Here is a 15,340-nt window from a genome sequence, read left to right on the forward strand (position 1 = left end):
CACAGGGCCTGGGTACTTATGGGACCGCCTTCTGCCACCGATACCCTCCCACCGGCCAGTTCGCTCCCACAGAGAGGGACTCCTCAGGATGCCATCAGCCAGGCAATGTTGGCTGACGACCCCCAGGGGGAGGGCCTTCTCTGTGGCAGCACCTGCCCTCTGGAACAACCTGCCCCTGGAGATACTTAGGATACCAGATCTCCGTGCTTTTCACCGTGACCTTAAAACTTTTCTATTTCACCAAGCTGGGCTGGCGTAAACCCCCCCCCTTAGATATTTTAATTGTAACAGATTTTAGTTGGGATGTTTTAAATCTGGGCCAAATTTATTTAATTTTTTTTAATAATTTTAAATTTTGTATTGGATGTTTTTTATTCTTGGCTGTTCACCGCCCTGAGTCCAGCAGGAGAAGGGCGGAATAAAAATTTAAATAAATAAATAAATAAATAAATAAATAAATAAATAAATAAATAAATAAATATCTTCTTATTAAAAAAAAGAATATTCAAAAGGGCAAAGTATTGTTGACTGATTAATGGAGCACAATACAGAGAGATGCTATTCAATTTTAATATCCAATTTTTTTGGAAAAAGAAATCAAATCAGTGCAAGAATAGCTGCATAAACAGCTACTGATCCTCAGCTACAACATCTGACAACATTAGTGATGTTTTTAAAGCCAGTGTTTACTTATTGCAAAAAAAAAAAATGCATTCTTTTCTTTGTATTATGTAGGCTGCCCCATACTCCTGACATAAGAACTGTGAAACCTCAGTTTACAGGATTTCAATAGAATGGAATTGGCATTGAATTGATCCTTTTTCTGTTTTGATTAACTTCATTTGCACAATGAAAGTATTATGTAAATAATTATGCTTACCTCATTGGTACAAGCATGTAATTATGTAAGTGACATCAATCATTGTGGGCAGGAACTCTCCAGCTTAATGGACATAAATAATGCATAGCTCCTTCCCTCAATTAGCCATTAAAATAAGCTATCACTAAATATGGCTAATGTCAATGAATACTGTAAATAGGGTGGAAAATGTATACCAGAGGGCTTAATATACCCCTACTTAATTGGACAAGACATTGCTAACTTCCATGAGTATCCATATCACAACATATGTAACTGCATGCTTATGGTACCAAGCACTCAAACATTTTGCAGGAACAGTATTCTTATTATTCATTATTATTCTTTATTTGGTCCACCATGTTATAATAGGAGATTCATTAAGTAATTAATATTAATCAAGAGTACTCAACTATAGATTTCATTTTAAAGAATCAAAATGGGAAATGTTTTCTGAAATTTTAATATATATGTATAAAAAAGAACTTTACCAGGAAAAAGAACTTCTTAGATTTAAAAGAACCTCCTTCAGAAAACAACTTCTGAAAGCATTGTAGGGTTTATATTTTGACTTGTATTCATAATTGGACTTTGAGAAAATCACTAAAGGAACTGAGAATGGGTTGACCCTAGGGGTGGGCTTCAAAAATTTTAGCAAGGGGTTCTCTGCCCAGTTGCTTGGTGGGTGTGGCCTTGGTGGGTATGGCTAGTTAGCCTCCTGTACCACGGTGGGGGGGGGGTGTTGCCCTCCCCGGGTTCCGGAGGCTTTCCTTGAGCCTCTGGGAAGGCGAAAACAGCCTCCCCAGGCTCCGGAGGCCCTCCCTGAACTTCTGGTAAACCCGTTTTTCACCCTCCCTGAGCCTCTGCACATGCCCTGAACTTACCTGCCACGTGGGGACTCCTGGGAGGGGTGGGGTGGGGTGGGGTGGGAGGGGCCAGCCAGGAGTGGGATTTGGGGGTTCTCTGAACCATACAGAATCTTAGCTAGAGGTTCTCCCGAACCCCTGTAAACCCCCAGCAGTCCACCCTTGATTGACCCCTAATTTCCATTCCTGGGACCAACAGGCAGAATGAACTATAAATTCTGAATAACTTCAAATGTTCTTCCATATACTATGGAATTACAGAAATTTTTCCTTATCAAGTTTGAAAGAGCTTTCAACCTGTTTCTGGAATTAAAAAGATCCTTCTGCCATTTCTTTTAAGCATGCCTATTTGGTTTTATTTCTTAAAACTGCTGGGAAATGCCAGATGGAATAATTATGCTTGCCTGAACATTGTGAAATGGTGACTCATTTCCGAAGTTGTTGTATCGTGTGAAGTATTCCATGCTAAGCTGAAAAACAGAGAGGTGGTAGAGATTATTAGAGAGATGCCGTGTTGTTGTATCCTATACAAGCTCTAATATACATAAGCAGAGTCATACTTACTGTATCTTGAAGAAACAAGACAATATTTGTGGGCTCTGGACCCAGAACTGTATCTTTCAGTAATAAATATAACTTGTCCCTCGACATAATATGTCCTTCGTGTAAAGTCTTTGCCAAGCCATGGAGAGATCTAAAAAAGAAATTGAATTATGAAAAAAAATTATAGGAACAAATGATTGCATGGCAGCTACTTTCTAGAGAAAAGCAGGCTACCTATAGTTCAAGCTACCTTGAGATGTTATGTTAAAATCCATCATCTGTCCATCAGACATAAATCTTTGATTGTTACTTTTCATATTTTAGGGCTGAGTTAATTAATTGATAATTCTTATATTGTGCTGCCTTTATTCCAAGGATTCAAGATGGCATATATGAAGCCCCTATTCATTTTTATACTCAGAGCAATGTCACTGTAAAATAACCAAGACTGAGTAAGGTGCTTCCACGGTCATCATTTACAAACTGTGACATCAAAATGACAAACTGGGAATAATGATGCCAACACAATAGTCAACTTGCTTCAGTGACATCATGATATCAGGTTAGGTATACCCAATTTGTGTCATTTGCAGGAAGATGTTGCAACATCCATGTCAACATTTGCCCCTCTTGTCTATCCCCCACCTGTTCCTAACTCTATATGTATATTTCAGGTGAGAGACTTAGCACAGCCAACATAAAAACACATCTAATTTTTGTTTCTTAGCCATTTTCTGTGCTGGAAAAATTGAAGAGGATTGGAGAATTAGCACTATCTGGGTACTCTATAAAATTCAATTAAATAAGCAAGTATGCAATTAAAAGTTGATATGGAAGAATCTCTTTTTCAAAATTAAAGTGCTGTTTTGTTCCATGGTTCCTGTTCATACACCTACCTAGTTTATCCATTTTTGCTGCTCTAAGGAGAAAGGAGTATATGAATGAGTAATTTCCTCTATGCATATCTTAGATTTCAGAACCACAAATGCAGGGCTGTCGGCCCTCTGGAATGGACTGGATCAGGAAACAGACTCCATAGGAACATTCATAGGAAGATCGAAACTATCTTTCTTTTAGATTGTCTACAGCAGGGTGGGGCATTATGGCCCGTTTTTGACTTATGTATTTCAACTCCCAGAATTCCTGGTCCATGGCTGCCTCTAGAATTCTGGGAGTTGAAGTCCACAAGTCATAAAGAGGCCATAGTTCCCCACCTCTGGTGTACAATAATAGAATCTTGCAGGTTTTTCTGTGTTTCTCTCCTTCTCTCTTTCTTATACTATGGGGCAGTGGTGTCAAACTCATGGCCTGCGGGCCGGATGCGTCACATGTTGACCCCGCCCCCGCCCAGTTTAGTGAAGGGGGAAAAGGTCCCGATACATCACATGACGCCGCTGTGACGCTGTGAGTTTGACACCCCTGCTCTAGGGAATTGGAGAGGAACCAGTTTGAGTCTGTTTTTAATACTTTCCTGCCTTCTTCAGCTTAATGCATGCTTTGGCAACTATGTTTGTCCTAAAAGCTTCTGAAAGAGAGACACATCACTTCATTTTTAGACTACCATGTATGAGATATGAACAAGTAGACAATCCTACTCACAAAAATTGGAAAAGAAACTCATATCTATATATTGGACTTAATGCCTTATTCTTATGTGGCCCCGTGATTCAGAATGTTGCCATTCCACCCTTCCAGAATGAAAGAAATGTGAAGAGCCGTAGTGGCGCAGTGGTTAGAATGCAGTACTGCAGGCTACTTTTGCTGACTGCCAGCTGCCTGCAATTTGGCAGATCGAATCTCACCAGCCTTCCAGCCTTCCGAGGTGGGTAAAATGAGGACCCAGATTGTTGGGGGCAATATGCTGACTCTGTAAACCACTTAGAGAGGGCTGTAAAAGCACTGTGAAGCAGTATATAAATCTAAGAGCTATTGCTATTGCTATTGCTATGAAGGAGCTTCAAAGAGCTGAGAAAACAACAAGATTAGAAGTATAAAATGATTGTTTGTTGGGTAGTCAGTTCTACATCACATATGCTTTTTGTTCTGACCAGTTTGAACTTCCATGGACACCATCATTTCCTTGGTTTTTCTCTGCAACTTCTGACAACTTAAGAAAATTGCACTGTTTTGAAAAGTTGCTCCCACATAGCTTGCAGCCTCCAAAACAAGACTAGCAAAATTGCTGTCCTCAGATAAGAATGGAGTGGTAGCTATTAGAGGTTGCTATGTGGGAAAGCATTAAGATAAGGACAAGTGCAGGGAGAATTAGAGAGGGTGATGGATCTCCCAAGATCCTTCTCCTGTTCAGGAAAGCTCAACATCTGATGAAACAGAAAGAAAATCCAAGAACTGGAGGTATGATCGCATATGGGAATGATCTTGGGAGACAGGAGGAATATTTGTAGCCTAGGTAACAATTCTGTATGTGGGGATAAAGTATAGGAAGCATTTCAGAAAAAACACAGCCTAGTTTTCTGGAGAATGGAAAGAAAGAAGGGGAGAAATACTTCACTTGCAAGATTCTGTTTAATGTAACCCTATAATATAGATAGGGACGTGGTGGTTCAGTGGCTAAGACGCTGAGCTTGTCAATCGAAAGATCAGCAGTTCAGCGGTTTGAATCCCTAGTGTTGCATAATGGGGTGAACTCCCATTACTTGTCCCAACTTCTGCCAACGTAGCAGTTCAAAAGCACATAAAAAATGGAAGTAGAAAAAATAGGGACCACCTTTGGTGGGAAGGTAGCAGTGTACTGTGAGCCTTTGGCATTTAGTCATGCCAGCCACATGACCACATGAAGGCGTCTCCGACCACGGAGACGTCTTCATACAGCACTGGCTCTTCGGCTTTGAAACGGAGATGAGCACTGCCCCCTAGAGTCGGGAACGACTAGCACATATGTGCGAGGGGAACCTTTACCTATAATAAAGATAGTTCCAATGCTCCTGTTTGTGCTTCTTGTTGGACTTCCTTGAACTGGAGGCTACTGTTGTAGGAACAATAAACTTTTGGAATATTTTCTTGAAGATTGCTATTCCTACCTAAGCCTAAAAGAAACAAAGCAAACTTTGGTTGCCAAGGAGCTTCTGATCTCTCTGGCAGCGAAAGCAGAAATGGTCCCAGAGGTACAAATCCTCATGGCTGAATGGGAGGGGACAGTCCTACACTGGCTCAGCTGGAACCATGAAGGTTTTGATCTTCCTTTGACACTGCTGTGCAAATCAGAATGTTTGCATAGGAGATTGTGCTGTGTTTTCTGATAATAAAAAAAAATCCTTTCTTGCCAGATCACTTTGATCTAGTTTCAGCAGCAGGTTGGCAGGAGCTGAGGATTCTGTTGTGGGGATCTATCTTCAACACACAATTAAGTCTCTTGGTGCTGGGGTAAGGAGGGTGTCTAGATTGCACTCCTTAGAACAGGGGTGTCAAACTTGATTTCATTGAGGGCTGCATCAGGGTTGTGTTTGACCTTGGGAGGCTGGGGTGGGCTTGGCCAGGGTGGCATGTTGTGGCCAGCTTAACGTCACTACTGTCAGGGGGGACTGTGCTGGCCCGCAGTGCTTCTGCCAGCGAAAATAGGGTCTCAAGCTCCATTTTCGGCTGCCACAGTCTCCTGCAACCCTCTGTCAGTGAAAATGGAGCTCGGGAGGGCTGAGTTTCACTGGCAGAGGAGGCTGTGGCAGCCGAAAATGGAACTCGGGAGCCTATTTTCGCTGGCAGAAGCACTGCAGGCCGGTCCTTTGCTCTTTCCAAGGCAGCCCCGGAGGCCAGATCTAAGTACCCCATGGGCTGGATGCAGCCTCCAGGCCTTAGTTTGATACCCCTGTCTTAGAAACTCTGCATAGATGAAACATCTCATTCTTCAGGAAAGTGTCCATCTATGAAATGGGCTCCTGGCATCCAGTCTCTCTTGAAATATGTTATTCCTTACTTCATTCAATCAAAGTTCAAATGACTCTTGAAAAATGAATTTTTCAAGAAATCTGGGACTGAAACAACCTGAAGTGTAGATAGTATACATGAGAAATTATTTAATTATATAATGCAAGCTAAATTTCAATTTAGTTTCAATGGAGTCATCCCTTCAAATGCAGACAGCTGCTTGGGAATGGATTTAAATTTTTGTTGAGCTATTTGGCAGATGTGGAAGGACTCATCTCTCCCTTTCCATATGTCTAGGGACATCCAACTCGCCTATATTATATTTTTTTAAAAAAGAATATTAATTGCATCCTTCCACTTAACTTCATGTCTAATTTGGTCCATTCCATTCTGTGTGCCAGGCTGGTGAAATCCCAGATTCCTTTCCCAAGTAATCATTAACATGTTATTTCTAAAGAACCCTTGGACTCCTCAGTCATTTAACTTTTACAGCTGGGCTTACTAATTTGGTGCTTATTGCATTTTGGTTTTAATAGGTTACAAAACCTGCCAGGCTAAACTACAGAGCTGAAATGAATATCCAACATCAACGGAGCAACAGCAGAAGGAGGAAAGAGTTCAATAGTTTGCTCAAAATCAGAAATATGATATTCACCCTTGGTTATATTGCAAGTTGCCCTTTGAGTATTTAAGCTGTCAGATATGCTTAGTGTAGGATATGAGAAAATTCAAAAATAAAATAGTATGTAGGTATATAGGTTAGAAATGCATATAAGTGAAGATTCAGTTTTGCTCAGGGGGTTGGACTGGATGACCTGCAGGATCCCTTCCAGCTCTCCTACTCTGGTAAATTTGTTAGACATTATTCTGCTTTAAGATAATTGGAGAACATTCTGAAAGCATACCAATGTGTAACAATGTTGTGTTAGAATAGATCTTCTTTTGTTTGAGGCCCGTTAGAAAGAGACCCACTCTTTAATGCCAAGGCAATAGAGATAAGAAAGAGCCATGTTTGCAAAATATTTTATGGGTAGTTATAGGGAGGTGTTGATGAACATGTACTTAGAGAAAGAGATGATGTTCTTTCTAAAAGGCGCTTTGGATTAGCTGTGATCGGTCACTGGCTGCGATGTAGGAGGGGCATGGAGGGGCGTCGGGATAGGGAACTATAAAATATAATGCTTTTAAAACTTTAGGTGTGGCTTCCTTGCTCAAACTCCTTGTTGAGATCTGCTGGGATACCACCTTATTTTGCAAAATTGTTTTTATTATTTTCTTTTAATAAAGTCTCTTTGTTTTCATTGACCCATGCTTTTTGGTTGAATTCATTTCCAACATCAGGAAATGGAGCGGGTAATGGTTTGAAATACCCCTTGCTCTCCAACTTGTGAAATAAAAAGGGATATAAGGATGAGGTGGAAGATATATGCAAAGAAATCATTTCTGCGGTTCTGTTCAAATGGAATAAATGAAGTGAGGCTCCTTTGTTATCTGGATTTTTCTTTTCTTTTAATAACCTTGCAAACCCTTACATTGGGGTAGAGTTGAGGCAACTGAATGGAGCTCAGGTGTTTACTGGCTGGATGCCCTTCCAGATGTCTATGTAGAGTTTGCAGCAGACAGTTACCCATTGCACGCAAAGAGACAAATATCTACTGCTATCTAGGATCAAGCTCACAGCCTCCTAATTGTGAGGCAACTTTGTTATCTGAGATAAGCTCCACTAAATTTAAAATCTTCAGAAAAGCCATGTGTGCCCATGATTATCCAGTCCTTCTATAACAACTTACTTTGGGGGAATTAAGTTGAAGATTGCAGTTTAATTGCGCTACCTATAATTACAGCATTTCAGTATGCATGTAATTGATTATTTATTTGGCAGAATTATACTAGATAATTAGAAATGCTCACATTATAAAATTACATAATGAGAAAGAGCTTATATTAACTTATTTTGGTTTTGTTTAAAGAAATAAATGGCATATAACAGAACAGGGTAATAAATAAATGCACAACAATCTAAAATGACTCTACAGTAAAATAAGTAACCATCTAAAATAACTTTAAATATGTTGTGTGAAAAGCTGACATTTTTGTGAAATAAACACTCCCTGATACAGGATGTTTAAAGAATGTTTAAAATATTCTGCTGTTACTTTAAAATAATACGTGAAACATGAATCAGAATTAATTAGGCACCCGGAAAAGAAAATAACAACATTACACTTAAAGATTACAGTAATACCAAACATTTGGGAAGCAGATCATATTTTAAAATATATCCCTTTTTATTTTTTATGTTCTACTTTTTTGATAGGTTCAGAACTTGATTTAAAACATGTTTCCAAGAGCATCTGGTGCAAGCATTCACTTTCACTTCCTGCTTTGCCTTTTTTCTTTTTAGAGTTCCCATATGCAAAATCTAAGTTTGCTTTCAATGAAGTGAGAGAAGGCATTCCATTCTATTATGGTATTTAGACCAAGGTTTCTAAAAAGTGGTCAATATCAACCACCAAGGATCAATGAGATTATCCATTGCTATACTGTTATTATGGTTTGTTACACAATCAGACAGATGTTCAAACTGGATTTGTCATTTGTATCCACCTATTGAGTTCTTCTAAGGACCTGGGGTAGGCAGATGTTAATGTTTGATATTGTTAGAGGTATTGTTGCAGGATGTGAGCTCTTCTGAATAAAGCTGCCTTTTGCAAGTGACTAATGGAGATTTTGTCAGTGCTGATGGTGTTCAAGCAGGGATGAAATCCAGCAGGTTCTGACAGGTTCTGGAGAACCGTAAGCGGAAATTTTGAGTAATTCAGAGAACCTGCAAATACCACCTCTGGCTGGCTCCAAAGTGGAGTGGGAATGGAGATTTTGCAATATCCTTCCCCGAGGAGTGGAGAGGAAATGGGGATTTTGCAGTATCCATTCCCTGGAGTGGGATGGAAATGGGAATTTTGCAGTATCCTTCTCCTGCCATGCCCACCAAGCCACGCCCACCAAGCCACGTCCACAGAACCGGTAGTAAAAATATTTAGATTTCACCACTGTGTTCAAGTGGTGCTCCAATTGTTTTGGGATTGCACCCAAAGCACCTATCAGTGTTAGTTCTATCTTTGCTTTCTTTTGTCACAGTCATTCTATTTCCATTTGCCGATATTTGTATTTTGTTACCCACTCCTTTCTCTTCTATTCTGCTGTCTCCAGGTACCGCCATGTCCACTATCCAGACTTTTTTGTCTTTCTTATCAAAAATTGTTAAGCCTGTCTTAATAATTTTTGATAAGAAAGACAAAAACGTCTGGATAGTGGACATGGCGGTACCTGGGGACAGCAGAATAGAAGAGAAAGGAGAGGGTAACAATGGGTGTTATGTGGCAAGGGCTTGTCTATTTGAATTCTAAAGTTGAATTCTAAATAACCACCTTGGTAAAATGTCAAAACATTGCTGAAGCACCTTTTGTGGTGTGATAGCCCAATTCACTACTATAGCATGGAATTTGGGGGGTAGTGGAGAGCGGAATGGCAACCTAAGATTGATATGAAATATCATCTTATGATTTCACTCTTTTTTTCATCCCCCAAAAATTCTGTAAATGAAGCAATTCCTCAATTAGTTTGTGTTCATTGGATTGCTTTGCTTTGTCTTTAAATACCTCATATGCATCAGACACATATTGAGTCGAAGTGGAGAATAAATTGTTTTTGAAAATAATTTATTTTTTCACTTTCAGTCTTGATCCAAAAGTAGCCATCACTATAAACTGGCACATGAGCAGCACTGAATATTCTAACCATTTTTTTTCTTAAAATTGTTCCCATATCATGTAGAGGCTATATTTTATTATTATTGTATAATTGTTAAGGATATTCTTGGCTCATAACCGATGTTATGGGTTATTGAGCAGAGTACCCCTTGAGTATGCACATGAAAGCAGCTGAGAGTGAATAACCACAGTTAATATACTGACACACTGAGTTGTGGTAGTCTTTTACTTTTTAGAAAAAAGTAAAGCAAAGTCCAATAACAATCCAAGTCATACACAGATAAGGTGATAGTTAAAATATCAATTCAGGGATATTCCAAGTACAAAGTCTTCTTACCAGTTGTTGTCATTACACAATAAAACAGTTCTTGAGTTTCAAACAGGAAAAAGTTCAGTATTAAAACATTAATAAATAGTAGAAAGCAACAAGTAGCAATGATCAAACAGTGATCATACAGAGAGAACAGGTAGAGAGTAACAGCAAATAAGCAGATAAAATGGTGTAGTGTTCACAAGCCATGATTCAGGCTTCCCCTTAAGTACATTGGCTACAGAGCTTAGCCAATCAGGATACAGGATGATGCAATACAGTCTTAAAGCACTATAATACTTTTTGACAAACATGTATTGATAGTTTATATATTGCCTGACCAACTAGTTAGACAATAGTCATTATGACAATAATGACATAATGTTATTGTACAACAATGTGAAATCACAGCTGCTGGTTCTTTTAAATAGTATTGGCCTTCATACACACCATGTTTCAGCTTAGTATATGTGCAGATCCAAGCAATGTGGTCTTATGTAATTGATAGATGAAAAATTTGTCAATACACAGATTTTCTAAGTGCTGTCCAGGATTCTTTGGTATGACACCCATGGCCAGTTTATGCCATTATCTTTCCTCTTTGATTTTCCGATATTACTACTTTGTAATCTTCTCCAATTCTTTGTCTTCTATTCTAGTATTCCCTAGTATCCTCACATCAATTACCACGGCTTTCTTTTTAACCATAGTTAAATCTAATGTATTATGAGTTAAGGCTTTATCTGTCTGTATTCAGAAACCCCACAATATTTTAACCTTATTCATTCTCAACTATTTTTTCAATTATTTGTTCCCACCAGTTTTTTCATTACTGGCATATGATAATTTTTACAAATGTTCCAGTGAATCATTTTGGTGACAGTGTTATGTCACTGCTTATAATCAGTTTGTGCAATCTTGCATGTGCTGAGTGTATGATCCATTCTTTCTTTTGCTTCTTTGAGCAATCTGCACTTTGAATCATTGATGATTTTTCAATTTTGGCCTTGAATGCATTGGTTCAAATAGCTTGCTCTTGTACAGACCAAATCAAACCTTCAGGTTTTTTTAAATGTTCCAGTTGAATGCCATTGCCAGATTTTATCTTTTTTCTACTTTTCCCTTGATCTTTTGTAGAAACTGACCATGTAATGCTTTTTTTTTTTGCCAGCATTCTATCTGTGTTATTATTACAGTATTACAGTATTTCAATATTCATTTCTTTTTGTTTCCTGTACACTTAGCAAGTTCCGATTTTTACTTACGTCAAGCTTCTTCTTGGCTGCCTTTTATATAATTAGCCAAGTCATGCTTTTCTTCTTTGACTGTTTGACCTGAAGTCAACCTCTGCCTCCATTTCTGCAGGGTAGGTATAGACTATCAATATCACCAAGGGGATGTAATGCAGAGTGAATAGTCATCAGTTTTCTTGTTTTTCAGTCCAAAATGTCCAGTTCAGCTTTTGTGCAGTTAATAATTGCAGCAATGTATCGTGTAACAGGCATGGCTCATGTACTGATGACTTTGATAGTATTTCCACCATTCCATTTTATCTTTAGGAAATCTGTCATGTTTCTTTATTAATCACATTGTCCAGAATTGATGTTTTCCAACTGTAAAATCTCAAATCTCCATAGTTCCTGATGGTTTGGCTATTTGGTATTTCAATTCAGTTACTGTTGGCTATTTTACTCTGCTTTTTGCTACTGTAGCAAATTTCTCTAGGCCAAATTCCATTGTTATATTTGTGCTAAAAAGTTCCTACAGTGATTTTGCCACCTTATCATCAGTGGGAACAAGAAGATGGCGAAGGTCAGCTGGATAATGGAGTGCAGGGTGGCAGGGGACTCAGAGTGCAAGGCAGCAAAGGCAGAGGCAGCTGGGGCTTCCTGGGGTGGCGATGGCTTTCCACTGGGCTGCCAGGCTGTAGCTTCATACCACACTATTGGGCTTCTTAAGATAGCTGTGGTTTCCCCCCCATACAACTTAACTGGGCTAGGAAGCTGAGGCTTTTAGGGGTGACTGCAGTTTTATGCTGCATTGCAGCTCCGAGCTTCCTGCCTCAGAAGCATGGTGCATTAACAAGCCCCTGAACCACAGTGTGGCAAGTAGTTCCACAGCCACACAGTTTGGGGGCTGCTTGTCGCCATGCAAGGCAGGGTGCAGAATGAACAGTGGACCTGTAGTACAGTGGACTAAAGCACTGTTATTAACATCTGCTGCCTGCAATTACTGGAAGTTCAAATCTCACCAGGCTCAAGGTTGACTCAGCCTTCCATCCTTTCTAAGGTAGGTGAAATGAGGACCCAGATTATGGGGGCAATAAACTGACTTTGTATAAATATACAAAAGTATGAAGGCTATTGCTTAACGCACTGTAAGCCGCCCTGAATCTCCAAAGAAGGGCGGCATAAAAATTAAAGGAAAAAAAAAAGAAAAAAGAACAAAAAGAACAAAAGAGCAAAGAGGGTAGGTGGGGAAGTTGGACGTAGTCACTTAACTTACTAAGGTTCAGGGTTGGTCCAACCCAGAATGGCTTGGATTAGGATGGCCTTCAGCTAAAGACCAATGGATTGGCTTAACAGTGGGGTTGTTGGGAATGCATTGCTATGTGATGTGGTCATGTGATGGAAATTACAGTCCCAATCAGTGGTGAAATGTAAAATTTGTTACTACCAGCTCTGTGCGCGTAGCTTGGTGGGAGGGATAATGTGACTGGGTGGGCGTGGCCAACTTTTTTTTTTTTAACTTTTAAAAGCATTTTTTCTACAACCTCTTCGGCCAAAGAGGTTGTTTAAAAAAATGCTTTTAAAAGGCTTTGAGGATCCCAGCTGAGTTGCCTGATCGTTAGAGCCTTTTAAAGAGGTTGTAAACCTCTTCAGCCGAAGAGATTGTAGAAAAATGTTTTTAAAGGGCTCTGACGATCCTAGCTGACTGGGCGATCATCAGAGGCTTTATTTTTTTACTTTTAAAAGCATTTTTTCGGCTGAAGAAAAAGTGCTTTTAAAAGTTAAAAAAAAAAGCCTCTGATGATTACGTGGCTCAGCTGGGCATGGGGGGGGGCATGGATTTTTGCTACCAGTTCTCCAGACCACTAGCTGCTATCACTACCGGATCAGATGATCTAGTCCGAACCGGAAGCATTTCACTCCTGGTCCCAATTCATATGGCAGGACTACCTGTCTGATAGATATACTTTTAGAGGGCACACACATGTCTTAAACATCAGATCTAGTCCTGACAGTTAATCACAGGTTTCCTTATGTTTGCTCTTGGCTGCACTTGGCAGAAGTATTAGTAAGAGCTTAGCAAGTTAGTTTTTATTGGAAACAGGAAGAAAGTCTTAAATACAGTTGTTGATTGCCCACTGCAGTGCAAAGAAATCAGAATCTTTATCTGTAGTGTAACTATGCTCCTGAGTTTAAGCTTTTGCATCCGGCTCTTTCAATTAATTGGTATCTTAATGGCCTTGGGAGGCAACTAAATATGTTCTTTCTAGTCTGGGAACTGCTGGTTCTACATCAATAGTGTCATCTTTACATTGTGTGCCATAGCATGCATTGTAATTTTTTATTACACAGAGAGGAAAAGAAGGGCCATTAGAGCTGCTGAATTGTTAATAGAGATAAAACTTTCATAGTGCAGAGTTGCATAGCCTGTGATATTCCAATTATTATTGGACTATAATTCCCCATGTACTTCCTCAGGGAAAGTTCTGGAAGAAGCAAATTGTACCTTGTGGTTTATTTAGTATGATTATTAGTGAAAGAGAAATTCTTCTTCCCTAGTTTTTTCCTTTTCTCCTTTGTAACAAAATACAAAGATCTGCATAAGCTTTTGGGAAGCCTCACAAATACCCATTCATTCTGTGCTTCTCAGATGGACAGCAAAGAAAAATTTTGATGACAAGAGAGGGGTTCTGGTACTGGTGTGGCAGGTGTGGACAAGTGCTGAGACCTGGGTTTTTATCAGAAGGAATGAAAAAAGAAAGAAAATCTTAAGCGAAGTAAGGAGAAGTTGGGCCATCATGAAACCAAGAAGGAAGGAAGAAGGGGTAGCTTTGCACAACATGATTAAGAGAAAATGAATAAGCAGTTTCTTGACAGAGCTGAAGTTTGTCACCAAGTGAGTCCTTCAGCAGACACAGCCACAAAAGAAATCTGTAATGCACAAATGGATTAATGGTGCATGTTGATAGGCGAAAAGGCTGTTGGAGAAAAGAAGAGGCTGAGAGCTCTATAAGAGCAGCTACTGTGAATCCAGCAGCATTTAAGAGTCCATCACCATTTTGATTTCAATAACTTGCTCAGTTGGCCTTTTTTTGGGTTCTCAGCCTGAAAGGTGGGGGAAAGAGGAGATAATAGCAATAGCAATAGCACTCGGACTTATATATTGCTTCATAATACTTTACAGACATCTCTAAGTGGTTTATAGAGTTTTACATATTGCCCTCAACAATCTGGGTCCTCATTTTATCAACCTTGAAGGACAACTAAGTGCAAACATTGCAGTTCAAGAAAAAGATTGGGCAGCCATTTATTGAGTATGGTGTAAGGCAGTGGTCCCCAACCCCCGGTCCGCGGACCGGTGCCGGGCCGTGGAGTACCTGGCACCGGGCCGCGCAGCGGCCGGGGGACATGAACGCTGCAGCGCAAAGGCTCCTGGGCCATGCGCAAAAGCTCCTGGGCCGTGCGCAAAAGCTCCTGGGCCGTGTGCAAAGGCTCCAGGGAAGAGAGCCCTGCGCAGGTACGCACGTGTGGCCCAAAGCCCCCACCCCTGCGCGCGCTCAGCGGGCCACGGTAAAATTATCAAAGGCTGATTGGTCCACGGCGATAAAAAGGTTGGGGACCACTGGTGTAAGGTCTCTTGCCTTGGGCATGAGGTTGGATCAGAAGACCTCCAATGTTCCTTCTGACCCTATGATGCTGTAATTCTAAGATCTGAAACAAATGTAATTAAGCAGCATGCTGCAAAGGTGAATAGGATATTAGAAATAATCAGGGGATTAAAAAGAGAAAGTTGTGGGTTAGAGTTAGGCGAAATACTTATTTTCCTAACATCCAAACTTTAATATTGTAGTAATAGTATATTATAATATTGTAATAATAAC

The 15,340-nt window shown here is 39.9% G+C and overlaps 1 protein-coding gene across 2 annotated transcripts in view; it reads right to left on the bottom strand.

Moving 5' to 3' along the window:
• The window catches only part of LOC117673621 (V-type proton ATPase subunit S1-like), a 64,061-nt gene that overhangs the window by 42,524 nt on the left and 6,197 nt on the right, over nt 1-15,340 (bottom strand). The window contains exons 1-3 of one of the 2 annotated variants that reach the window (XM_034431098.3): nt 2,519-2,755; nt 2,290-2,419; nt 2,130-2,195 (exon numbers count right to left, since the gene is read on the bottom strand). In XM_034431098.3, the coding sequence (XP_034286989.2) occupies nt 2,130-2,195; nt 2,290-2,376 (153 nt within the window). In that variant the 5' untranslated portion in view covers nt 2,377-2,419; nt 2,519-2,755. Of the gene's footprint in view, nt 1-2,129; nt 2,196-2,289; nt 2,420-2,518; nt 2,756-15,340 lie in introns of those variants that run through there. The other variant, XM_034431097.3, reaches the window with a different exon arrangement.

Source organism: Pantherophis guttatus, chromosome 7 (assembly GCF_059756535.1).
Source record: "Pantherophis guttatus breed Tessera chromosome 7, ASM5975653v1, whole genome shotgun sequence".
NCBI classification, from domain to species: Eukaryota; Metazoa; Chordata; class Lepidosauria; order Squamata; family Colubridae; genus Pantherophis; species Pantherophis guttatus.